This window comes from Branchiostoma floridae, chromosome 1, assembly GCF_000003815.2.
Source record: "Branchiostoma floridae strain S238N-H82 chromosome 1, Bfl_VNyyK, whole genome shotgun sequence".
Lineage (NCBI taxonomy): Eukaryota > Metazoa > Chordata > Leptocardii > Amphioxiformes > Branchiostomatidae > Branchiostoma > Branchiostoma floridae.
In genome coordinates, this window is record NC_049979.1 from 7818295 (window position 1) to 7845776 (window position 27482).

The window sequence follows — 27482 nt, forward strand, 5'->3', positions numbered from 1 at the left end:
GCAACTTGCACGCTGCATTGTGGGACACATCTAACATGGCGGCGTGTATCTTCAATTTTGTGAATTTCTGAAGAATCGGTACTAAAACATCTCATTTCTAAGAACTGACTGAAATTAGAAGAATTTATTCACAATGGCCGCGGACAGTCGTCTATCCATTGCCTCTCAATTCTTTCTGGAGGACGAAGCAGGTCCTGCTGAGGCTGTATCGACCTCAGACAAGGTAAGACCCTACCGGTCCATGATCTAGCCTCATGCGTGTTTTCTTCAGTTCATATTTTGCCAATGTATATGTAAATTATACTAGTGAAGTATAACTACGTGTCTGGTAGATTGTAAAGTAATATAGCATGCCACTCTGTCCAACTATGCCGAAATAAGTAGAATTCCCCATCTCTGGTACGTGTTTACCATGAGGTCTGTTCTTGATAAATTATAGAGAGTAGAGTAGTAGAGAACCTCCTTGGTGTCACATAGATCCTGAATTTGACCAAGGACCTTTGTTTTACACAACCAAGTCACGGAGCACAGAGTGGTAAAAGTTTTGAATATTTAGAATCTGCTCAGTGGTTTTGATAACTACACAGTATCATTTTTTGGTTACTTCCATCCTTTAAAGAACTTCTTTAAAGGATGTCATACCAATAGAAACTACGCTTGATCGTGAAAGGATGCCCAAACAAGGACATCCTATGTAATTGGATATGATAACCCCCTGCCTGCTCGCTCGGTGGTATCGCCCGTCATTCAGTAGCGAGCGTCGCCGAGCAAGCACGCGTTCTGGGTCTCCTGTCGAATCCCTTATCGGGAAACTCATGTACATTGCCAAGTGCGTCCGCTCCAGTAGACTGTTCGTTTCGCGGTTGTTACGCCTCTTGTCCGTTGTTACGCCTCTTGTCCACGATGCCGGATCGTTCCCATAGTTACCCACTAGGAGAAGAGTTTCATAAGGACTTAGCATGGTGGGTTGCGTTCCTACGCGTTTACAACGGCATCTCTATTATTCCACAAGAGCCGTGGTCCGTCCCCGATGCCGTAGCCGCGACGGACTCTTGCCTCACAGGCTGCGGCGGCATTTGCGGGAACGAATACTTCCATAAGGAATTCCCGCCCGCCATCCTCCAGGCCGACAATCACATCGCGTACCTCGAGACGCTGACGCTTGTCGTCGCGGCGAAGATCTGGGGCCCTAAATGGCGTGGCAAACGCCTCCAGTTTCTGTGTGACTCAGCCGATACAGTTTCGGTTCTGAACACTGGCAAAGCGAAAGACGCCGGTCTGCTTGCCTGCGCTAGGGAACTTTGGTGGATTGCCAGCCGGGAGGAATTTCAGATCAAGGTCACCCACATCTCGGGCGAGACCAACCGTCAAGCAGATCACCTATCCCGCTGGCACCTCAGCCTCGCTCACCAGGATGCGTTCTTGCAACTCACGGACACCCGAGTCGTCCACGAGATTTTCGTACCTGACGACTTCTTCACCTTTCTATGTCCCTTTTAGATGAGGCCACCCTCAACCGTCACCTCTCCACGTTAGAAGGTGACCTGCGCAGGACAAAGGCCGCGGCTTACGCCACCGGAACGACCGCCAACCTGAAAGTCCAGATTAGGACGTATCTCCTGTTTTGCGTACATTTCCGCTTTCCCCCTTTCCCGGCCGACGGCCACCTGCTCAGCCTCTACGCGCAGTTTCTGTCCCGTAGTTTCAAATCACCACAGACCCTGCTCAACTACCTAAGCGGGGTTCGCTCGTTACACAGAATGCTGGGCTTTGACTGCCCTACACCGAGCCAGTTCGAACTTCAGATCACCACACGGGGCCTGCGCAAAGTCATGGCCCATACCCCAACACCCAAACTTCCAATCACGCCTTCCATCCTCCATAGCCTCCACTCAAAGCTCGACTTAACCAGCGATCGTGACCTTGCATGCTGGGTAGGGTTCCTCTTTCTGTTTTTCAGCTTCATGAGAGCTTCAAATTTAGTTCCAAAGTCCAGGACGACCTTTGACCCGTCCAAACAACTCGCCATCGGCGACGTCTTTGACACTGACCGCGGTCTCGTACTCCGGGCGCGTTGGTCCAAAACTATCCAATTCTGGGAACGTGAGATTGAAATACCCTTGGCGGCCATGCCGAACTCCCCACTCTGTCCCGTCCAAGCGTACAGACGCCTCCGCTCATCTGTACCCGGCTGCCCCACCGATCCGGCTATTTCCTTCTTCCAAAACGGCTCGATCACACCTCTCTCTAAACCAATTCTCGAGAGAAGATTCAAACAAATCATTGGCTCCCTCGGACTCTCCGAAGACAAATTCTCCCTCCACAGTTTCAGGCGCGGGGGCTGCACTTGGGCATACCTAGCAGGAGTTCCGAAAGAGCTCCTGGCCCGTCATGGAGACTGGAGGTCAGACGCAATCTCAGTTTACATGGCGCTACCTACATCCTTTATGTTTAACGTAACTCAAAAAATGAGCAAGCTCATTGCGTTGGCTAGCCCCTGATTCTCAGGTCACTCTGCGTACTGGCCTTTCTTAGTTAGCAGTTCTTGTTAATACAGTTTATTTTGTACTTTAAACTTTTATTACGTTCATCACCTTAGTGATAGCCGGTTAGCATGTATTTTACATTAACCTTATACTTGTATGACATGATAAGTCAACATAGATTCGACGATTTCATTGCATCAAGTGTTGACGATAGCAATAGCCTAACCTTTCGTTCATACTGTCAATTGTTGACGATAGCAATAGCCTAACCCTTTTGTTCATACTGTACTACACTCGGCTGGGAACGCCGTTGTACCGTTTCATATTTTAACGTCATATTTATCTTAATCTTGTAACTGTTCGAGGATATTTAATTCCTTCTTCTACCTCCCTCAGTTGTTGGCGGTTTGTTTGTTTCTTTCTTCCTTTTTGGCGGGTTGAGGCTTATATGTTGTATCAACCAATTTTGAAAAAAGAGAATTAAAAATGGAACCGCCAACACTCTGGGCTCCTAGCTTTATTGTGTTTATTCTTGGTATTCTGAATCATGAATAGACAATTGTGAAAGGATGCCCAAACAAGGACATCCTATGTAATTGGATATGATAACCCCCTGCCTGCTCGCTCGGTGGTATCGCCCGTCATTCAGTAGCGAGCGTCGCCGAGCAAGCACGCGTTCTGGGTCTCCTACTACTGATAGTCCTAGCTGTACCAGCGAAGTGTGTTTTTCCCCACCCTTCCCAGCCCTGGGTTGAGGCTTATATGTTGTATCAACCAATTTTGAAAAAAGAGAATTAAAAATGGAACCGCCAACACTCTGGGCTCCTAGCTTTATTGTGTTTATTCTTGGTATTCTGAATCATGAATAGACAATTAAGTTGATGTCATACCAATAGAAACTAACCTTGCAAACAATGCTTTTAAACTAGGTGCAGGGTTCAATACGGCCGCTGAATAGTTGCAATAGGCAATACTATAGACTATTTCTTAATGCTTAGGTCAATGGGCAAAATCCTAGGGACCGACAAAAAGTGACTGCAATGGCCATGTGGCCGCAATGCAAAGGTGGCCGGCGGCTGCTAATACAGGTTTAACTGTATTGAAAAGTAAATATGAAGTTCTTCTGTGTGTGGCCTTCGTTTCAGATAATCTTTCGTTAAAACATTTTGCATGTTATACTTTGTTCAGGTGGTTGACCTGCTGAACCAGGCCTCCCTCATGCCCAAGGATGTGCAGAAGATCAACACCCTGAAGCAGGTGCAGGAGCTCATCGTGCAGAAGGACCCTGCACTGCTGGATAACTTCCTAGATGTGAGATGGTTTCTGTACATCATGGAAAAATTTGCGATTTTTTTATGTTCATGGTTATCATTTGTGAACTCATCACACCATGAACATATATTCTATCTTTCATAACAATGTTTGTTGCTGACACAGACTTTGAGCATTGTCTCCATTCTCCAAATACTGCAAAATTAAATCCACACAAAATGCCTTATAATGTTATGTCAATAGTGTGTTAGCATTCAATGTTCTTTTGATCCACCCACACTGCAGAAGTGTTGTATGAACAATTATGTTGTATGAATAATGACATGTGAATGACAGATAATTTTGTCCCAACAGGAAATGCTGGCTTTTCAGCAGGACAAGTCAGCTGATGTCCGCAAGTTTGTCGTAGGGTTCATAGAGGAAGCCTGGTAAGTGAATGATCCTCAGCTTTGAGCCAGGTCTATACTTTACATCCTTGTCCCCAATGGCATAGTCTCCTATTCCAAGGAGATCATCTTTATCAGAGGTCTTCTCCCCTTTCTTAATCTTTAGCTTTGCCTTCCTCTTCCTCTAATTCATCATCAAATTAGGGCATTTCTCATCATCCTAGGGGAGGGCAGACAGCCTCTCATGGATGTTCTGAAGCAATCTCATATGTTGCCATTGAGGTAGACTGCACTACTGGCCCTATTGTAAAGGCGCTTTTGTGTCATGACTCCTGATTAAGTTGGAGTTGATCTCACCTGTAGCTCTGCATGCCTACCCTGTCGACTGCTTTCTTGATATCTCCTCTTTCTCCCCCCACAGCAAACAGGACCCAGAACTGCTGACCAAAGTGGTGGCCAATCTGAACATGCTGCTGGAAGACGAGAACGTCAATGTTGTGAAGAAGGTCATCCTGTCCACAACTCAGATATACAGAGTTGGGCTTTCAGTAAGTGGATTTACAGTTACTCACTATACAGAAAATGCCACATAGACTGTTTTGATGTCATATAGTCCATGGGCCAGGTCACCAAAAATGGCTATTTGTATAAAACAGAGGGAAAAAGGGTGACTCTTTTTTTTTTAAAGGTTGATTCCTCTACTTCATTATTTTGCATGATAACCATGTCAGATGCCCACCTTTATAAGAATTACATGTATCACTTGATTTTGTGACATCACTCAATCATATAGAACTAATATTATATCGCTATACTAAGAGTATATCTACTAAGAATACTAAGAGTATACCGCTACAAGTCAAGACTTAAGGAAACTTGCACCAATAGTTACTGACATGTTGTTGTTCTCTTCAGTGGCTGAGTAAAGTAAGAACCATCTCCGAGGAGATGGAGTCCACCTGGGACATGATCGTCACCATGAAGAACCGTATCCTGGTCATGTTGGACTCGGAGAATGACGGGTGAGGAGTAGAGGAGTGCACTCTAGCTTGTAAAGCGTATCATACAAGATATATTGAATTCCTTTTTTCTAATTCTCTGCCTTATTCCCCATATTGGAAGTTTTGTTTTCTAAATTCAAATACTATACAGTAGTATACCCAAACATAACAATTGTGTATCATCATCACCAGTCCCATAGCTTTTTTTAATCAGCCGTGGGAGCAGCACAACTATTGTCATGCTGAATCAACAGGCAGATATTTCCTTACTAAGTATATATACAGTCTGTAAAAATTTTGAATCATTATGTACATGTGGTTTTAAAGTTTTAAATCATTTTCAAGGAACAGTTGACTAATTTGTAAGTTGCTTAATGTCTTAACTCTTGTCTTGCCCCATGCAGTGTCCGTACCCACGTTGTGAAGTTTCTAGAGATGATGATTGTTGTCCTGAGTGCCAGAACACCTGTAAGTTATTTGCATCTCTCTGGTAGTGATTAATGTGGCAAGATTTAATATCCTGCTATGTGTAATCATGGCTTATGTTTTACATCTGATCATTTTCAATATCCCATATTGATACACGGATGTTTCACTAAACCTCTACTGTTTTTCTGTAGGACTCTGACATTCCCAAGAAGACAGAAAATGACATCTCACTTGACCAGGTAGCCTGATTTTTTATACATAAATTGAAGGTATTTCTTCAACCTGTGCATACTACATTGTAACTGCAAAAATATGAATTCCTTTACTTGAGGTAGGGTCATGTATCCTTGTTTTCATAGAATATTTACATTGTCCTACATTTCAATCACAGGTTCAACATGGTTTATGCATCTGTTTCTTATCAGAGACAATGGAGACAAGCCACATGTTGGTATCCTGTGTGTTGTAGGTCATAACTGCTCCTGACACACTCGGTATTAGTGTAAGTATAACACACTGACGCTCCTGTCCCTGCAGGTTCCCAAGGGCCATCCAGTCATCAGGTACAACGAGCTGCGAGACGAGGGTACAAAGATCCTGGACATGATGCTGGGCTTCACTGCCTCTGCTCACATCTCCAGGTCAGACTAACATAGTCTATGCATAGTCTTCACTGTAAAGCTGTTCCCATGGTTTGGACCATAAGTGTGGGTTAAAAGAGTCTATTTGCTGGTGGAGTGTGCTCTCTTACTTAAGTTAGAGTTGATGAGATGAATGTTTTGTGTGTAATTTAGTGTAAGCATCATGCTTGAGGTCTGGTGAGGATGACTGCTTCACCTCAAGTGTAAGTTTAGGTTGTATGTTTTGAAGAAAATTGCTTTTTGTGAGAATTTCTCTCTGTTATAAACTCTGCTCAGCAATTATTAAAGAAACTCATGACAGATATTTATAGGAAGTATTGATTCCTCTAACATTATTTCTGGACCCTTTTGTCCGCAGTATGAACTTGATGGCCAGCATGGGGTCCCTGACTGCCATTGCAAAGCAGCGCCCCCTGTACATGGCCAGAGTAGTGCAGGCTTTCGAGTCCCTCCATGGTAGGTAGATTTCACATGTCTGTTTCAGGAAAAAGCAAGAAGTAAAATTGTACATATTTTTGCACATTTATGTCATTATTTGATCCACTATTGAAATTACTGTATGGGGTTATATACATTTATTTCAATCACAGTGGGAAAAGAAAATATGTTTTTGGAAATGGCAATCATCTTTTTTATTGATAATAAATGTGGTATAGTCTAATGGCCTTCTTGCTGTACTGGTAGTGTAACTACACATCTGTCCATTCTCCAGTGAACCTGCCTCCAACCCTTGCCAAATCTCAAGTCAGCAGCGTCAGGAAAAATCTAAAGGTGAGAGTCTTATCTTCAGTAAGAACTGTGGAACATGTAAGATGCCTGAAAACAGGACATCATTTATAATTATAGCTAAGATATAAAAAATCACTAGTTTGACCTATGATGTTTGCAGCTGGCTTAATGTCTTTCTTGTAAGATTTTTCCAGAGAGCTTTTGCAAGAAAGCTTCTGTAAGAACTTTGTAGCATGCGAAATTCCTGAGAAACAGGGCATCAGTTATAGCTATGATATAAGAAATTGCTAGTTTTACCTATGATGTTTGCAGATGGCTTACTATCTTTCTTGCAACATTTGTCCGTACATACATGACATTAACCTGTTGTTCTGCTTTACTGTAGCTGCAACTGTCGACCCTCCTGAAGCACCCATCGTCTGCAGAGTTCCACTCCCAGATCACCACCCTACTGCTGGACCTGGGGGCCACACAGCAGGAGGTAAGGCTGGCCTCTGCTCAATGTTTTGTTCTCTCAAAAATCTATCCAACCGCATTAATCTTAGTCTGTCTAACACAAACTGTGCTGTCTGGGGCTGTAATTGGCCCCTGCCCACAGAGGCCTGGCGGATGTTGGGTGGGCTGCTATAAGTAAGATTTAATCAGATCACATTAATATGAATTCTTTCTAAAGTATGTTCTTATCATTTGACTGATTATTTCTTCCATCCAATGCAGCTCCAGAAAATCATCCCCAAGCCTTCCAGAGCTGAAAAAAGAGAACGGTGGGTTCACTTAAGGAATGATATTTCTCTGGGAAAGGATTTTCTCATTCAATTCTAATGCATTCAGAATTGTTCCATGCAAGAATTTGTACCCAATGATAAAGGTTAGAGTAAATCACATCAAGTAAATGTAAATGTAAGCTCGACCTCCACGAAAAGCGGCCTAGTAGGCCGATGGAGTATTTATCGAGTTAAAATAAAGGCACAAACAAACAAACAAACACACACACAAGGTGGGACTTTATGCACTGTGTATCTAAGAGTAATGCCATGTGCTGACAGCTATTTATTTCCTCCCTATTAAGGTCTGAGGGTGGAGAAACTTCACAGCCATCTAAAAAGCCCAAAGTTCAGGTACTCACTTTGTCAATATAAGATTCAGTATTACTGAACTTGATGTATGGAAAACAACTGTACTGCAATACTTTTATTACTGAATATTCTAACCAAAACAACAGTAAGACATTGCCTGTAAACATTGGGATTTTGTTCAAATTGATTACTGGTTAAATTGAATGAGAGATCATAGCACACTTTACTGTTATCCAATATTGTTAATGTACTTCTTCCACCTCGCTGTCTTGTTGGCTGGGACCACCAGGATGACAAGGTAGAATATCACACACTAATGTATACATAGAACTGTCCAACAGAATAATGTGCTTTTTATAGCAATTTTTGCTTGATATCTGACAGCTTCACAGTGTTCACTATCTCTTTTCCCCATCTCGCCTGTTACACCTGTGTACCTCAGGATGAAAAGGTATTTTCTGCTTCATCCCTCGGCATATCCAATTTTAACTTCTGTACCGTACATTACACATATTGGGTCACTCTTGACTTCTTTAGTGGCTACTCTGGTTTGTTTCCCCTGTAGTTCTCTAATCCCTGTTTCTCTGCTCTCTCCCACTCTCTCTACCTTCTTGCTCTAAGGATGACAAGGTACTGTTCATTCTTGTTGTCTCCTCATGCCTGTCTGATAATTGCTTGGCCTTTCTGTCTATTTTGCTCAATAACATAATATTCAAATTAACATTGTAGATCTATACACTATATTACAATTTTAAACTCACTATATCCGTACACAAAACAAGCGCTTACAAGCAAGCTTTTGATCAGTCCTCCGATCCTTATCAAGTTGAAATGACCCAAAGCCTAGAGTTTAAAATTGTAACACAATGTTGACTACTGTCACAGATGAACTTTCATTCATGTATTATACACTACTGTCTTTTGCAAACAACAAAGATGGTAGTTTGGTAAAGTGATCTGTGAAGAGTATAAATCCCCAAATGTTGTATGTTCCCTTCCAGGATGAGGAAGAAGATAAAGTAGAAGAGAAGCCACCTCCTAAGCTGGCTCCTGTCACCACACAAACAGCCAATGATATCACTGCCAAGTACCTCATCCCTCTACTGGGAAACGACAATGTTGCTAACATAGTGCTGCTGTCTATGGTAAGGATTGCCCCTTCTGTCTTTTCAACTGCCTCTGTTGGAAAACCCTGTAAAACAATGGGAGGTTAATTAGAGGTCTGTAGAAAACATTGCTTTTTCCTGTCCCCAACATCATTAACTATTTCTATCATCTTGTTTCAAAGGTTTCTGGAGGTGAGAGATATGTTTTGGCATACAAAATTAAAAGTGATTATAGACTTCCATAAGACATTAAATGAACTACTACCTTACCCTGTCCCCTACACTCAACATTTTCTGTAATCTTGTTTCAAAGGTTTTTGAATTGAGAGTACATGTATATGTTTTGGAGTATAAAGTTAAAAGTGAGAACTAGTAGAGAATTGGTAGCCAAATGTCTGCTTCAGTGTGCTAAAGTTTACATACATGTAATCCCTGAAGGTGACTCTGCCGGACACCATGCCGGCTGGGTTCCAGTCCACCTACACACCCATCCAGTCTGCAGGTACCGAGGAGCAGGTGGGCCACCTGGCCAGACTTATGGCTGCTCAGATGACAGCTGCAGGGATTGGGCCTGGTGTGGAGGAGATGCAGAAACAGGTACCTTACTACTTACTACTTTATCCATCCACTTGTTACGTCAGGGGTTTCGTGGGGAGATGGAGAAGTCGGTCCTTCGCCAGACATGTGGCCTGTCGGGGGGTCAGTCCATTGGTGCTCAGCGTCTCTTTCACCCCTTCAATCCTTCGGCACCGTGGTACCTTACACCCCAGTTTATTTCGGGTTTCAATTGGAGACTGCACACCCTCAAGTCTAGCGACCATCTCTTCCAGGGAATTATCCTGAAGCATAATAACTGTGTATGTGGTGAGAGGATATTCCTTCAGCTACAAGACCAACTGACTTTTGGTCCTTCAACTTCTGTAATTTAGAAAAATGAGAGGGAAAATAACTTTTTTTGCAGAAAATGATGGACAAAATTGGGCATTTTTGCCTTGAATGAAACGCACTAAAAAGATTTTTCCGGCAAACACGACTGATACTGCCAGAAAGAGAAAAACACTTCATGTCATGCCAGGGCTGAGGTAACATTCTGTACAGGTGATCTGGACTGGTCTGTACATTATGGTATCTTGCAGGGTCCCAAAGGGCTGGTAGCCCAGACAGGCAGGCGGGCGGAACAAAGTATGCAGTGTTGTACATATACTTTTTATCCATGGAGAATAGACAAACTGATTTTAAATATCATTTATTAATTTATGTATTCAAGGTCCCCCAACTAGCCATGGTTAGTATAATTTTGAAAATTAATGATCAACAGGATTCTAAAAAAAAAACAGGCTAGATTAACACTTGCAGAGCATCTCGTTGTAAAGCACATTTTTTAGAACGTTTTTCATCAATTTTGACTTTGTTCACAAAAGGCGGCTGCTAGCGACAAGGCAAAGAAAGAAGATGAAGAGGAGGGTCAAGAACATCGAGGGAAGCAGAGCATCCAGACTGTTGTGGGAGGGACCACTGCTCTGGAGAAGAAGAAGCCTGCCCCGCTGCAACCTCAACTACAGGTACATCTCCTCATGTCTGTTGCAGAGACATTAGTATAGACTTGTTAGACTCGTACATTTATCATCATCATAAGTCATCCTCTGAGGTGCAGCAAGTGAAGTTTGACTTCCAGTACAGTCTGTCATTCATCGCTGCAAAAAGTTCCAGGCCATCCAGACCAGTTTCTGAGTCTAACTCCATAAATTTCTTCAAAGTCAGCCTTTGGCGACCAACACGTTTCATACAGAAAACAGGTGTCCAGGAGTTTTCCGGCTGGCTCTCTACTACTACTCTCTACTCTGACTCGTACAGCATTGTGCATATGTAAAGAAATGTAATGAGGTCAAATAGTTGCCTGAGATTCTGTGAACAAGGTCAACGGAGTTTGTCCAAATATTTAGAGGGGTAAGTCCCTATATTTTAATTTCAGTGTTGGATATAAAGTGTTAACATTTTTCTATAATGTATATGATAAACTTTCATGCTAGGTCAAATAGCTATTCTTAGAAAGATTCTGTCCTAAAAATACAATTTGTACAATAACTTGAGTCCTGGACACTGGAAAGCACTTGACACGTACGATTGTGTATTCCAGCAACAAAAGAGCCGCCGCATCAAGGGTTTCCGGTTAGCCGACACCCTGAAGCCATTGGACGATGATGAAAACCAGGCCATGGTGAAAGCTGCACTGAAGCGCATATTGGATGCAGAGCGTAAGTATGGCTTTGTCTCCTTGGGATTTTCCTTAGTCAGCGTCTGGAGTTTGGTTGGTATTGTTCAAAGTGTCATCTACATGTACTTTGTTTGTTTGTTTGAACCTTTATTTATTCTAGTCTGTGTAACACAAACTTCGCTGTCCAGGGCTGTAATTGGCCCCTCCCGCGGAGTTTAGCTTCTAGGGGGCCGGTGGATGTTTGGCGGGCTGCTATAAGCGAGATTTAATCAGGCTATATTTATTCATAAAAGCTCAAATCGGCCTGCAAGCCACTTTTTGTTACAAGCTGCTGTACATAACATTTGTTGGAGTAACTTTTGTAGCAATAATTTACTTAAGAATATCATTTTAAGTGTAGTCAAACCAACTGGCCAATGTGACTGTTTTTTGCTGGTCCCAAAAAAATTTCCCATAGACACAAAGCATTAGATAAAGTATCCTGTCAATATTGACCATCTTTCGACATAAACAAGATTTTGTTGGTCCCTGAAGCAAGTTTGAAAGAAGTAGTTTAGTATGTGGGCTTATTTCATGACAGACATAGCTGATACATAGTGATCTGCTTTTAGTATTTGTACCTTGTATTTGTTGGGATGTTCTTGTACTTGTTGCTATGCTTTATGGAGACTGTCTGAATGATCCCCTGTCCGTTGTCTGTTTTGTCCTACAGGCACAGCTATCGCAGGTGGAGTCTCCCAGGAGAGAATGAAGATTCTGTCCTCACTGGTGGTGAACTTTGGGGACAACCTTATGGACAGTAAGACTTTTCAATTTGTTTCAAATTCTTGAGATTTTCTTAGGATCACATCGTAGCATCTACAAACATGTACACTGTATTTGTGGAATACCAGCAGTCATAATCAGTGTTGTAGTTGATTTATTTGCAAAAAGAGATCTGAAGTGCTATTTTGTATTATTGTTGCCTTTCATAGTGAAATAATAGCATTTCTGTCATGTAAATATGGAGAATCGAATAATTGATAAACCTACAGGTTGCTGTTTGGAACTTGCCTGCAGACTTTGACTTCATTTTACTGTATGCAGTATCTAAATGGAGGTCAATATGATTTTCTTTTCCATCTCATCTCAGTTGTCCAAGACTTCATCCTGGAGGATGTTCGTGGGCGAGTGGAGCTGGGTTTCTCCTGCCTGTACAAGATGCATGCGGAGACGGTCGGTAAGGCGAAGGACCCGGCCTCCCTGCAGCGCTACGAGCTGTGCCTGGTCAGGATGCTGTCTGGGATCTGCAACCGGCCAGATCAGAGGGATGGGTGAGTAGCTAACCCATTGTTTGCTTGTTTCTCATAACCAGCAAAATTGCCTTTAGGTGTAACACAACAGTTTGTACAGTATGCAAAAGCTGTGTAAGACCCCCTTTAAGATTTGGTACACTCACGTCGGGAAGGGCCACAGCCCTGTTTGATAAGTGTGTCAAGATCTTTGATTGCTCTGATTGTGTTTGTCCTCAAATATTGGACCTTTGGCTTTACATCCCCTCTGGGAGGGATTGGAACCTTAAGATTGTGATTGAATATCCCTAACCACAAGATCGCCTTGTCATGTTTTATTCTACATTTCCACAAAGTAGCCACATATATAGGAAGCCATGTAAAACCAGTATCTTTCTTCATTAATGTGATGATGCAAAGCCTTGATACAAAGTCTGCCTGATGTCGTTTTAGCCATATTTTTTTTTACTGTGGACTTACTTGGTTTTGTGTCCTCTCCACCCCAGGTTATTTCACCAGGTAGTGGCAGGTGCACCCTACATCACTGATGGAGCTGTAGATATCATCCGGAACTTCTGCCTGGATGAGGTGGGTTTACCTTCCTACCTACCTACCTAGTCTCTTGACCTCAAGGTCGTTGGAGGGACAACTTAGCCATATGTACCTTATCCTTTCACTGGGCTCCCACAAAGTTGGTGGTGCCAATCTCCTCTCCAAGTTGGTTGGATTACCATCACAATGCTTCATACTTCTTAAAACTTGAAACTGAATTCAAACCACTGCGAAAAGTCCATTTTCCCGCTACCGCAAAATTAAATCTCCGCGAACTTAAATGCATTTACAGTAGTACATGCTGTTTTTGTGTGTTCCAGAACCATGTGTACATCGGCATGTCCACCCTGCGTGACCTCATCATCAGCCGGCCCTCCCAGCAGCTGCTGTTCCTGCAGGTCCTGCTCGACCTCACACAGAGTGAGAAACTAGAGGTCAGTAACCTTTGACCTTTCACCCCGTAGGTCACAGGAACTACCAATTTGTAATGGATAAATATGTTTTTTTTCACAGGGGTTAATGAGACTGTTTTTGTTTTTTTTTGGTCATTCACAAACTGCGTACCAAGATTTCATGCTGTTTTTAACTGTTTGGCCATCTTTTACGACTCTCAATGTTATGCTGACATCTTGAATGACTAGAATTAGCCTTCTGTTAAAGCTTGTATTCTTGTTTATTTAAATCTTGTCTGTACCATGCAGGTCCGCTCCAACAGTATTCGCTTTGTGAAGCTGCTTCATCCAAAGCCAAAGCTACAAGAGACTATTGAGGTCAGTTGTTCTGATAAAACATATCAGTTGAATATTACTTCTTGCTTGTTGTACCAGTGGATTGAAACACTTGTGTGTCAGTCATAATGACTTGAGAAAATATTTTTCAAGGTGATTCTAAGGTTTGCTATAATTGTCTTTCTGTGTCACCAACATCATCCATTCATATTTCTTCTTTAATTTTTTTTATATAAAATTAAAGCTTTTTGAAAGGGGCTTTCACAATGGTGACCATTGAATATACCATAGAGCATTCAAACATTTGACAGATCTCTTAAGGGTCTTTCAGTCTACCCTCAGTGATCTCCAAGGTCTCCCAGTGATCTCATAATGATCTCTCAATGACAAAAAATGTGAAATCCATCACTTTTACTTTCCCTGATCTCAATGACTAACACTCATCAGTTATCCAACAGTCTCCATCTACTAAAGGAGGGGCCCAAGGAAATGGAGAGAGCTATATGTGTTTGAGTAAGAAGCACATGTATGTTTCTGTGCCTTCATGTTGTTGCCTTATGGTCCTTTCCTCCCTAGTCTTTTGCCCTGACCTGTCTGAAGTGTCTGGTGAACAAGGCCCCGCCCCCACGACTGGTGATTGGCAAGCCAGCTGCAGGTAGGAGAGAGGTTTTCCCCAAGCAGAGATTAAGTTCCTGCTTGTTTTGGATGTCTTCTTGCATTTCTAACACACTTTCTATTTTGTCAACTTTTTTGTATATACCCAAAGTATACACTTATACACAAAAGAAAAGCCAACAATATAAAAGGTCCAATAAAAACATAAAGAGATGTGAAAACAAGCCAGAGCCTAACCTATACTTGAAAAGTAGGAGAGTCATGTATCTAATCAAACTGAGCACCTCTGTATGAGATGCAATCAGGAAGAAGCTCTAAAGTATAAGGTTAATAAGTAAACAAAACATACTGTTGAATAGGAATTTTTATGTGTTTTATTTTTCTTCACTGGAACTGTGAATCTTACAGCTACTGTGTGAGTTGTGTCCTAATTTGATTTATTTTGCTGCTAACAGAGGCTGAGTGGACGGAGGACCTGATCAAACTGTGTCTCCATCTGTACCTGGCTCTGCTGCCTCTCAACCATAAACTCATCCATGAGTGAGTCAGCATTTTGTTGTTTGTTACACTGTTAATGTTCTACTGTTGTACTACTCCAAAATTGGGGGTTTACTAATCTAAAATGTATTCAAAGGCTTGTGTCCATGCTTGTGTTTCTAGGCCTCAAGAGAACTGGTTTAAGCATTATGTCCTATGGTAACAGTCGTAGACCATCAGTGCTGTACTATATCATACCATGGTAACAAAATATCAGTCTGGAAAAGCTGTTGATATTAGTAGCAATGTTAAGAAACGGAGTGCTGAGTTTACAGATGTAAAGGATCTCCCCATTTCCTTCCCTACCAGACTGGCTTCTGTGTATGTAGCAGCCTCGGCCAACATCAAACGGGTTGTGTTGAGAGTTTTGGAAAGCCCGGTGAGTTTAAATGTGTTTTGCACAAGTTAATTTTATACGCATGAACTTCCATTGGAAATGCAGCTGTGCATATTTTTCTTCCTTGTATGTCTATCTGAAGTACCATAGAAATAGTCTGAGGGTGCATATTTTTATGAATCTTTTTAGCACAAACACATTGTTATCTTCAGATGCAGCTTCCCGTCCTTTCCTTTGTACTGTCAGCTACATTGTATAGACCAACTAACGTAACCTGAAAGGGAGAGCTTTATGACTCAGCCTGTTGGTATTCTACACATGTGAAATACCCACAAGCTTTGTTAGTACACTGTAGGCACAACTCACAAATTAGTCACAACCTCTGGTGTGAACATATAGAAATGACAGTATGATGTGTGTGATTTACAGTGATGTTGATGGTTGTGTTGTTGTGACTCAGGTGAAAGGCATGGGTATGTCATCACCAGAGCTGCTAACATTTAGAAATGACAGTATGATGTGTATGATGTACAGTGATGTTGATGGATGTGTTGTTGTGACCATACCCAGGTGAAAGGCATGGGTATGTCATCTCCAGAGCTGCTGCTGTTGGTGGAGAACTGTCCTCGTGGAGCAGAGACTCTGGTCACCAGGATGTTACATGTGCTCACTGATAAGGGTAAGATGGAGTTGTCTTCCCCACACGGTAAACAACTAGAAGTTTTTTTCTCTCTTGAAGATAAACAACTGTGTAAATTTTTTTGTGTTGTACATTTTTTGTATATCTGAGACAAGTAAGATGATAGCATGCAGTGATTCCAAGTCGAGATGCTTGTAAAGTAATTTTTAAAGATGTGGGCAACACAGTTACTTTCTTTCCAATTTGTATAATGTGTTAAACTTTGCATTTTTGTGTCTCTTTTCCCTCAGCTCCCCCCTCTCCTGAGTTGGTGAGAAGGGTGCGTGACCTGTACCATAAGAGAGTCCCTGATGTCCGTTTCCTCATTCCTGTACTCAACGGACTGGAAAAGGTACTGTGCAGTCTTGTACATTAAAGATAGATTGATACCAAACGTTCTTGGTATGTAAGCTCCTGTTACATATGTGAAATTGTTGCCATTATTGGTGTCTATGCCTTTCATTGGAGTCAGTTACAGACATCCACTCATGATGCGTCATATTTTCCTTTGTACTTTAGAAAGAGGTTGTGGCTGCCCTACCCAAGCTGATCAAGCTGAATCCCATTGTGGTGAAAGAAGTCTTTAACAGGCTGCTGGGAACACAACATGGTAAGAATTGATTACTTCAATCAAAACTTCTCAACATAAAGGAGCATAAACTCCAGAAGGGGTGTTATTTTTAATTTCATACAGTTTATTTATCAATGAATACATAATCAGGCAACTTTTTACATTACTCCTTCCTGTTAAAACCGCAGACCACATTTTCGAGTTAAGTGATCCTTTTATATTTACTTCCTACATCAAGAAGTGTAATATGTGTCAGAGGTTGGAAGTGGAGGACAAGATTCCATTGTTGTATCCCACACCTGCACTCTCACTAGTTGTCTCCATTTTGATGTCAGATGATCGTATTGTAGTCTGTGTAACACAAACTCTGCTGTCCTGGCTGTAGAGGCCAGTAATGTTGGGCGGACTGTATAGAAATGTGATTGAATCAGGCTAATCATTCTGATGTGTTTCCCCAGCCGGAGACGGTAATGCTGGCCAGAGTCCCCTGACCCCAGGGGAGTTACTGGTGGCACTGCACAACATCGACACAGCCAAATGTGACATGAAATCTATCATCAAGGGTAAGTCAGGGAAGGGCTAGATGCATGGAAATACAGTGTACAGGGCTTCATGGCTTTGATTTCTCGATACATTGATATTAAGGCTTGGTATACCATTATGATACCTAGGCTAACTGGTGAATGCATAAAAGAGTAATGCAATATGAATTTAATGTGTGTTTTACTGTCAGGCCAATTTTATTCTCAATAAACTAATCATCATCATTATCATGAATTTATAGAAAGGAGTTTGAAGAAACAAAGACATGCTCTTATTTTGTAAAGCTGATTGTACATGTAATAGCAAATCTAAAACACTGTCTTCCTCAACAACCAGTCTGTTCTATGTTAACAAAGCATGTGTTTACTTACAGAGATATTCACTTTATATCTGTGTGTTAGCTCATCTGTTCTGGACACAACCTAACAGTGTAGTATCCACATCTATCCCCTCCCCCTCCAGCGACTGGGCTGTGTTTTGCTGAGAAGCAGGTGTACACGTCGGAGGTCCTGGCGGTTGTGATGCAGCAGCTGATGGAACAGAACCCGCTGCCCACCCTGCTGATGAGGACAGTCATCCAGTCCCTCAGCATGTACCCCCGGCTGCTGGGCTTCGTCATGAACATTCTGCAGAGGCTCATCATCAAGCAGGTGGGTCCTGTCTCATTCATCAGCTTAGTCTGGCATAGAATTCCTGCCAGGCCTTTCCAGCGTAGGGGGAGGCTATGCTCTGATTTGGATCCCCTATGCTGTAGTTTGGGCCCCTATGCTGGGTTTCAACTGGATAAGGGGACTTTTCTCTTTTGTAACAAAGTTTTAAAAAAAATGGTGGCTTTGTTTTACTATATTTGCCCCTCAAAATGCAGGAAATGGTATTTCAAAGGGTTACAAAATATTTTTAGCATTGTGTACCATGTGGGTTTTGCTGCACTAAAGTGCCCCCTACGCAGTAAAAAAATCTTGGTGAAACACTCTGTCCTTTCACAGTTGTACACCTTGCAACTGTATGTAAAGGTTAAGGTAGTCCATGGGCTTTTTTCTGAGGCAGTAGAGGCATGGTGTTGTTATTCACGGTGTCTAGGGCAAGGAGCCCAACCCTCTTTTCCACCGCCTTATATGTACCCAACAGAGGTAAGGTTTCCAATATAGAATACCAGATATTTGCATGGATTTTAAAACAAGTCAGGTCATTCTTTCTAAGTTGTTCAAAACGCTGGAATTCTTCAAGATGTTGAAAAAAAAATCATACTGATGATTTTCCCTCTCTAAGGTGTGGAAGCAGCCCAAGGTTTGGGAAGGTTTCATCAAGTGCTGCCAGCGCACGAAGCCCCAGTCCTTCCAGGTGCTACTACAGCTGCCCCCTCCGCAGCTGAAGAACGTGTTCGAGAAGTGTCCCGACATGCGGGCTCCGCTCCTGGAGCAGATCAACAACTTCACGCCCCACCAGCGGGCGCACATCCCCCGCGCCATCATGATGGTGGTGGAGGCCGAGCCGTCCGCGGAGGAGGTGAAGGTGGCCCAGGCTAAAGCACAGGCTCAGGCTGACAAGGCTGCGCAGGAGAAGGTCAACCAGGTTAGAGAACAGTCTGATAGACTTTTACTGTGTGTTCTCACCCCATTTTAAAAGATTTTATGAAAGAACCTAGCATAGGGAGATGTGAGGAGTTGCAACAATTGTTCCAGACATCTGTATAAAGCTTCAAGTTGTTAACTGTGCATAGGTACAATTAAGATACAAATATTGCTTCTTGAATAAGATGATCATATTATCATTCTCTAATACTGGTGGTATGTCCTTCTTGAATATCAGGTATTTGCAGTGAAAAGCAAGTCAGATGCAAAAAAATGAATGAACAATTTTTGTTTTGTTTTCCCTGTAGGAGAAGGCAGCTGCAGAACAGAAACAGAAGGAAGCAGCCCAGAAAGCTGCAGCAGAAAAGCAGGCTGCCCAGAAACCCCAGGAGATCCCCAAGCCACCACCGAAGCCAGCCGCGACACCGGCGGCGGTTCAAAAGCCACCGGAGGTCAAGTCCACCCCTCCTCCTGCAGCAAAGTCCACCCCGCCGGCCTTCCAGGGCATGGCTATCTCTACAGTCATTGGGGGAGTACGGACGCCCCCGACCAGTATGTCTGGCAGACCTGGAACCCCCTCAGGTACCCCCGTCAGGACGGGAACCCCCACAGGGACCCCCGTCAGACCGCCTGCATCCACACCTTCCTCAGCTCCCAGGCAATGTGAGTTCGAAAGTGTTCATCTTATCTTTAATACTGAAAAGTCCACTGTGATGTTTGTAGAATATATTATGCTATGGTTATGAATCCGAAGAATGGTAATAAGTAGTTTGGTTCAGGATAACGTGTTATCAATAGCTCACCAGTGCTGTACTATATCTAAGGCACCTGCATTGTATACTAGTATATTTTTTGACTGACACACAGCCCCGACTCTGGCTTCCTTTAAGAGACTGTCAAAGTAATGGGAACAGCCAAAATGAACGGACTTGAATCATGTAGCAGTTCTCTCTATCATGTCTTTTGTACCATGTATGTAAAAATTGTGTATATAGACTTATAAGGACTTTAAACGATGTAAACTGTATCTCTGTTATATACTTTGTCTGACCCTTGCCACTTCCTTCATGACCTCAATGGAAAGCGGCCTGCAGGCTGATTTGAGCTTTCCTGAATAAATAAAGGTTCAAACAAACAAACTGTTGTTGCTTTTCCCCCAGCTGGCATGAGCAGACCAGCAGCGGCAGGCGGGAGGTCCCAGGCCGTGTCCAAGCCTCCCGGCGCCCCGCTGGTCAAACCGGCAGCAGCAGCAGCTCCTCAGCAGAAACCCAAACCCGCAGCACCTGCAGCACCTGCAGCGCAGCAAAAACCTGCAGGTGAGACGTCGTCTAGCAACTTAGTTTGTAATAGCTTTTTTTTTTGTTCACTTCTTCCCCACAAAGTAAAAGACGTGTCTTGAAATGGATTTGACACCTTCCTTTGTCTGTTTATCAGAACTACAAGGAAATGTAACAAGTCCTGAAGTATTGACTCTCCAGTGTCACTGACGAAAGACATCTGATGGTGTCTGAAACGTCTGTTTCCCAAATCATATCCAGTTGCTTGTGTAACTGCTGTTTGTCGTATTGACTTACTTTATCTGTATTCCACTCTATAAGTTTTGTCACTTTCTATAAATTTTCAATAAAGATAGTGGTAATTACTAGTAGATATATATGTTAGTCTACCTGAAGCGCATTAAAAAGCAAACATAGCTTATTGCATGTGAAAACAAAAAAATTCTTGTTTATCAACTTGTTCATATTCCTCACCAGGTGTTGCAAAGCCAGTCTCTTCACCTGCCACAGCTGCAGCAAAGCCAGCTGTGCAGCCAGCTGCTAAACCTGCCACAATGGCTTCCACAGCTGATGCAGCAAAGCCTGAAGTCAAACAGCCTGTCCAGGTGAAACAGGAACCAGCTCAGGTCAAGCAGGAGCCTGTTCAAACTCCAGCTTCTCCCAAGCCCACTGATGCAGAGCAGATGGAGGTAGACCAGCCAGTGAAGGAGGAGAAGATGGAGACTGATCAGGATGAACAGAAAGCAGAGGAAGCCTCAGGATCAAGGAGGAGAAGTGCCAGAATTAAGGCACAGCATTGATAAGAATCCCAAGATATTCCTATTACTGCACAATGTTTGGCAGAATTCCAAGCCAGGCACTGCACAGAAATATATAGACAATATGTAAAATAGGTCAGTTAACATAATTTTACGCTGAAACTTAAAATCAGACTGAGATTTTTTTGTCAGAACTCTACTTGTTCTTTGGAGCACTATGCCATTTGTCTAGCATTTAAGTATATACAAAAATGGCTTTAAGTATATACAAAAATTGTCCTAACGTTTGTCATTTTAAGTGGTTATATGACATGTATATCATTAAAATGTAACTGAGCATTGACGTGTGAAAGCTTTTTTCCTTTGGTTATGGGCAAGTCTTTATGTCTGATCCCACCATCCTACTGCAGTATAGAACGTGTAGCAGTAGTATGTATAAATCATAGGTATGACAAAAACTGATGGAAACCCAGGAGCCCCATTTGTGCTATGACATTACTGTGTAAAAAAGCAGACCCTGTCTGACCAGAAAACATATCTTGAGACAAGTTCAACACAAAACACTACATGTTAAAAGAAGAAGAAAACCTATATTGTGGGTTGTGCAAGAGTAAGTGAATGTACTTTAAAAAGGCATGTTGTGACTCTGGAATTCTCTTGGGCAGCAAAACTTTTCAAACTACTGGTAAGGATGAATGGTGCAGCATGTATGTACTCCAAAACAGAAAGGGCACATTATATATGCTGCAAAAACCTTTATCTTGTTATGTCAATAAAGGTTAGACATCCAGGTAATAAGATATGCCAAACAGCAGTTGCTCAAGCAACTTGATATGATTTTGGAAACTTTATCTTGTTAAATGCCTGATAATGTCCTCACTGAACAGATCTTATTGATGAAGTCAGGCAGTCAAATTTCTGATTTATGCTTTGACATTGCAATCTATAACTTGATATTGAAGACATTGACAAGAAGCATCCATATGGAAGCCTGTGTTTTTTTAATTATTTTGAACCAAATGTTTCTACAACATTAAACATAAAAATATGATTCACACTGGCAAGATATTTCAGGTGGACATTGAATGGTTTGTGCTGCAAAAATTGATACTATCTGTAAGACTATTTTTGACAGAATGACCCTATGAAAGAACATGACATTCTACCAGTTTAGTTTTTGCATACCTTTACTTGGCAGTGGTAACAAAGTACGAGTAATATTACATCAAAAATGACAACTTCAACAAAGACCATCAACCGACAAATGAACAAATAGTGAATGAAAGGATTCAGTAAGTATGGAGCACATGCACTCTCAACAAAAATACCAAAAGGTAACAAAGTCAAAGTGTATATTTATGTGTTTTCTGTCAACACTCTCTTTTCCAACCTAAACGGAAGCTTTAGAGATAAGTGTACATGTGTATCTATTTTCAGTAAAAGTTGTTTCAGAATAATGTAGCAAATGGTATTGTACTATGAAACATGACCAGACCCAGTATATTCCAAATGCAGAAATGACACAAGTTAGAGTACTTCATACTAGTATAATGGTATCCTTACTATTAAGTTACTAAACGTTTCAGGTCTTGAACATCCTGTCATCTCGTGACAGCACATGAAGTTTGGGGCAAGAAACCAGTACCAAATTGAAGCAGAATAACAAAGATCTTTGCAATGTTGGGGACTAATATCTGTTGTTAACTGGAAGACTGGGATGAAAAGTTTCTTTGAAAAAAGAGTGAAGAAAAGGCCACATTACATGTCTAAAGCCCTTACCAGCTGTGGGTTGATATCCTTTGCAGCCAGTGACCACACATAAAACCTACTAACAAGCTCTAAAAAAAATACAAATTAAAATTAAACAACATGTTTCTGCACACAATTTTGTGGTCATCAAATCCTGTACACCAAGTTTTCTCATGAGCTCACAACTAAGCTTACATTCAAACATGGATGTCAGTCAATCATTCTGATGATTCCTATATGATAAGCTCTCCAGTACCAAAGTCTTGTACAAGCATATACACACATACATACAGGGTAAGAATTTGATATGTACATAAAACCTCCAAACTAAAACTGATCTTGCTACACAGCCAGGATGTACAGAGCAATCTTGTAGACTTGTCCTGAAGTGCTTAGATCTTCCCCAATCTTGCAAACACACTCCCACCCCCAACAGCCTTCTTCCCAGTATCTTCTCCAGAGTCTTCATAACTAAATATCCCTGAGCTGCTGACTTTTGCTACAGAGACTGACCCCTTCCCTTTCTTCCCAGCAGTTGTCACAGCCTTCTTAATGCCTGAGATTTTCCTCACAGCCGACAGTTTTGCAGAAACATCATCAGATACAGAGTCACTAGACGATGCCTCCATTTTCTTCACATTTGTTGCTGTTGTTTTCTCAGTTCTCTTCTGCCCAAGACGTGCCAACACGCTGGGTTTCGCAGTGCCTGTCGTGGAGTCCACTTTTTCAGGACCAAGTCTTTTCCTGATTCCCTTCTCGGCAGCCTGTGGTCCGAGCCTGTCATGGACACTTTTCTTGCCAGGTGCAGCAGCAGTAGGAGCAGCGGCTAGAGCCTTTACAGCACTGGGGCTCTGCTTCAGTACACCATGGTACTCTAGTGGCGGTTCTGCTTCCGACTGGTCGCCCAGACGACTGAACACTCCTGTGGCCTGGGGAGGGAGTACACAAACATTTCCATAAAAGTTATATATTGAGTGCATGTACCTCTCAAGCTTGGTTTTACATACCTAAAGGGCCGATCTGGCTGGAACCAGTGGGATTAGTGGCAATAGTTGATAAATGTAAACAGATAATTTTGGCAGGAGTGTGTCAGGAAAGTGTGCAGCCTGACCAGGGCAAACCCCTCTGACAGCCGCTTGGAAGCATGGTGTGAAGACTAGCTGACTGCTACCTACCACTGTGTCAGGGAACCCAGCAGCAGTATAATCATAATGCATACTAGCAGACTGGCAAACCAGAATATACAGTATAACAGAATGTGATCTCTTGAAAAAAAAAAAGCTCGCAGAAACATCGTTAGATACAGAGTCACTAGATGATGCCTCCATTTTCTTCACTGGACAGCCACTTGGAAGCATAATATGAAGACTACCAGCTGACTGCTACCTTGCACTGTGTCAGGGCGCCCAGCAGCAGTATAATCTGAGTATAATCAAATAATGAATTCTACTAGATAGGCAAACCTGTATATAGGATATGGTCTCTTGGAAATAAAATCTGACTCTGAGATGTTATGGTCCTTTTATCTTACCTTTGGCTTTGTAGAGTCTGCTGGAGTGTCCCCTCCCAGTCTGTCAAACACAGATGATGCCTTTTTGCCAGGACCCATATCTGATGAACATAGGAGAAAACCAAACCATGAACCTGATGGAAAGTAACTCACGTCTTTATAGTTTTCCTCAATAATATTCTAATCACAGGTTGAAAAGGTTTGATATAGAAATTGACACCCACGACCCGCCTGGTCTTAAACCTAAAGTCTATGTGACCTTCTGAACATTCATTAGCCTTAAAGGATCTGGAGTGAGCATGACTTGTTGTTACAGCCCAACTATTCCATGCAGTGTTCAGCACTTACTAGCTGGCATCTTGTCTGGCATGCGGACGATGATGGTCTGTGAGCCCTCCTCTGGCATGGCTACTTTGCGGGCCTTCTTCATCCCCCCTACCACCTCCTCCTCCAGGTCTGATACAATAGTTCTCTTCACACCTGCAGTCGGAAACAAGAAAGCCGGGTCACAATCATGGTTCAGTTAGCCATCATATCATACACTGGACAATATTTTAACAGAGTATTTGTCATTCCATGTAGGCAGGCTGCCAGTAAATTCTGGTTAGCACACAACTAACCCAATGATTCAAGGGGATGACACACGGGCAACCTAACTTGCACGACAACATGTCTTCTCAGATCTGATCGTTCACACATAAATCTACAGGGCATGATTCCACAGCACAGCAAATTTGTATTCTATAAGACATAAAATACACACATTTTTATGTGAAAGATGATAGAAATGCCTTCTACACAGTCAGGCTATTTAGGGATGTAGTCTACAGGGCATGGATTTAGTGAAGCACACTGCAAAGGCACACTAATATCTTCTTTATTGGTGATAACTGGTACAAATCGGGCAGCTTCTGAGCTTACTTGTGATACCACCATCTAGGGACATCCTATAGGGGGAGCTGCTGGGAGAATCCCTGAGGTAGTGGCCAACCATCCTGCTTGCCGCTGTAAGAACGTGACAGTACATTGACATCTGGCTAGGACGCTGTGACACTCAAGAAGAACAGTGACAACCACATCACAGGACATAGCCCAGTGCAAGAGAGACAAGTGAAAACCTTTTCCTACGCTTTCAGTTTGGGCTGACTAGCTCTAAGTTAACTAGCGGAGACATCTCTACATTTAATTCATTCATCTGTACTGACATGTGTTACCAACAGCTTCAGTTGATTAGATTACACAAGAAAGCAGAGTGAAATGGAGACCCTACGTGTCCCAGCAGGTTTCCTTCGTGGGGGGTCCTGTGGTCCTACAGACACCTGCAGCACCTTGTCTCTCTGTTCCTGAGGAAACAAACATGGCTGAGCCTGGAGCAAACAAGCAAACAAAGAAGTCAGTGTCTTACTTCAACTTGGTCAGTGACTCAGTACCTTTTCCAGTACCGGTGGCTGATGAATATCAACACAAGGCAAGATAATCTGGGCACACTAACTCATAATTGTATCCATACAACATACACGTGTAGAATAGATTATCAGCATACATTTGTACTTCAATTACATTGGACTTTTTGGAGAAGCACTACCTAGATAGATAGACATACCAATGTCATACGAAAGTGCTGCTTGAAGCTATACACATACATCCTCTAGCATGAAGGACTGAGGGAGAGGACAAACAAAGCCCTACAACATACCTGCTGTGCTACAGTTTTGGCATGTTTGAGGATGGCTATGACATCGCCCACCACCATGATCCCCATGTCGTTCAGGATCTCCTTGCTGAGATCCAGCAGCATGGTCTTCTGGATCCTGTTGTCTGCAAAGGTGACGGCGTAGCTCGCAGCCGGTCCGGCCGGGATCCCGGCCTCCATGAAGAACTTGATCCATGTCGAGGTTTCTAATCAGGTAGGTAAGTAGCTATGGTCAACGTTGATGATGACAATAACATTTGGGTTAAATTCTGTGGATCTGATGACCCCAGACTGCCAGAGTTTGTGGCGACATGAATTCTAGGTAATAGGTCAAAGGTAAAGGAACAGAATAAGAAAGAAAACCCGTCTGGATGGTATTATGCAAATTGAACAATGGTCAAGACAAGGACTGTTTTCAATTTCGGGGCCTTTACCTTTGACACATTACCTTAGTACTAATAGTAGAAATATTCATGTCACTGCATCTGCGTTCTGAACTTCAGTTCTGATCTCTGTTAGAGGGCTTATGAAATACATGACTGCATCATAACCACAAATTTTACATTTATTTAGCTTTAAAAATTGTTTACTAAACATGACTTTGTACATGGTCATTGGGATAACATGGTCCGATTGATAACAATTATATCTCGTGTATAAAACACCTAAATTTATTCAACTTAAACAGTTTAACTGGCAAAATGAAAATCTAAAAACAGCCTAAAAACACGAGAATGTTTGACAGCAAATTAAACTGAGCTAAAAATGTCCCTTGTGCCGCAGTTGTGCGCCATGTGTAACATCTCATATTCATGATCGAAGTGTCATCCCGTTTATGGTTCCCAAGTCCAAGGCCTCCAACAAGGTTCTTCAAACAATCTAAGCAAGATCAACACTCTTGAAAATCGTACGAAGATTTGAACTCGACTATTTCTAACATAACTCGCTCGTTCTCCTGAGGTCGGTCCCGTACAGACAAGTCTATCGTCTAGACAGTTTTTCGCATGGCCTACAGCTGTGTAACGAAGGTATGCAGAAACGCGATCCATGCACAACGCAAACATCGCTACATCCCAGGCCTTTATCAAACCCTGCGCTGTCGCCTCTAATCAGAAAACGATATCAAACTGATCCCTGATAACTGCAGTAGCGGTTGTCGTTTGTCTGCACTGCCTAAACAAGGCGACGGTGGAATAAAAGAAACCAAACTGAGAATTGGTCACAAACTTACCAGACTGCGACGCCATCTTCTTTGCCCAAACCAGGATACGTCCGCTCTCGCCCAACCTCGCGAGAGTTAAAATGTGGATTATTCCAAAGTTAAAAGAGGCAGGGGAAACTTTTAGTCTGACACTCACTAATAAAGTCTCACATAGTCCGATAAAAACGCTCAAAAAGATACTGTGGCTTTGTGTCATATCCTGGACCCATGTAATTAACGTTAACACCGTTAGATAAATCAATATTGGGTGTTATGTAACTTTACAAAATTTAGAATATTCTGTTGGTTGTGGGCCTAAGCGCCAGCTGTAACAGTGGAGTTTTAGGACTACTTAACTGACCATGCCAAATGGCTGTCAGCCTTTTGGCATAGTGGTTTAGCGTCTAGATTTGTGATCTGGTGGCCCAGGTTCAAATCCTGGGAGTTCAGGATTAGTTTCTTTCTGTTTCTTACTCCTCTCTTACACAGCCTCCGTAGTGACCGCTGGCTCAATCAACAGTTGGCAAGCGAAAGGATTGAGCCAACGGT

The 27482-nt window shown here is 42.4% G+C and overlaps 2 protein-coding genes across 6 annotated transcripts; one reads left to right on the forward strand and one right to left on the reverse strand.

The window, feature by feature from the left end:
• On the forward strand, positions 1–22468 carry LOC118413513 (symplekin-like). Of its 2 annotated transcripts, XM_035816986.1 has the most exons (35): positions 1–223; positions 3675–3797; positions 4113–4186; positions 4566–4692; positions 5060–5166; positions 5550–5613; positions 5766–5813; positions 6112–6215; positions 6574–6671; positions 6928–6986; positions 7330–7425; positions 7662–7708; positions 8014–8062; positions 8310–8318; positions 9022–9165; positions 9565–9723; positions 10548–10688; positions 11264–11381; positions 12054–12140; positions 12474–12654; positions 13119–13200; positions 13485–13598; positions 13866–13934; positions 14469–14547; positions 14963–15047; positions 15354–15423; positions 15952–16060; positions 16312–16412; positions 16580–16670; positions 17090–17194; positions 17637–17824; positions 18444–18746; positions 19054–19408; positions 19906–20061; positions 20500–22468. In XM_035816986.1, the coding sequence occupies exons 1-35, from the start codon at positions 134–136 to the stop codon at positions 20820–20822; spliced, it is 4155 nt and encodes a 1384-aa protein (XP_035672879.1). In that variant the 5' UTR covers positions 1–133; the 3' UTR covers positions 20823–22468. The 2 variants fall into 2 exon arrangements, with proteins under 2 accessions (XP_035672879.1, XP_035672890.1); XM_035816997.1 differs by lacking the exon at positions 8310–8318.
• LOC118413519 (uncharacterized protein C19orf47 homolog) lies at positions 21950–27060 on the reverse strand. Of its 4 annotated transcripts, none has more exons than XM_035817020.1 (7): positions 26964–27060; positions 25736–25938; positions 25310–25382; positions 24961–25044; positions 24388–24519; positions 24061–24140; positions 21950–23458 (listed from the first exon to the last, which is right to left on the reverse strand). In XM_035817020.1, the coding sequence occupies exons 1-7, from the start codon at positions 26977–26979 to the stop codon at positions 22922–22924; spliced, it is 1125 nt and encodes a 374-aa protein (XP_035672913.1). In that variant the 5' UTR covers positions 26980–27060; the 3' UTR covers positions 21950–22921. The 4 variants fall into 4 exon arrangements, with proteins under 4 accessions (XP_035672913.1, XP_035672904.1, XP_035672934.1 ...); XM_035817011.1 differs by having other exon boundaries at positions 25310–25406; XM_035817041.1 differs by lacking the exon at positions 24961–25044.
• Between the last annotated feature and the right edge of the window lie 422 nt (positions 27061–27482).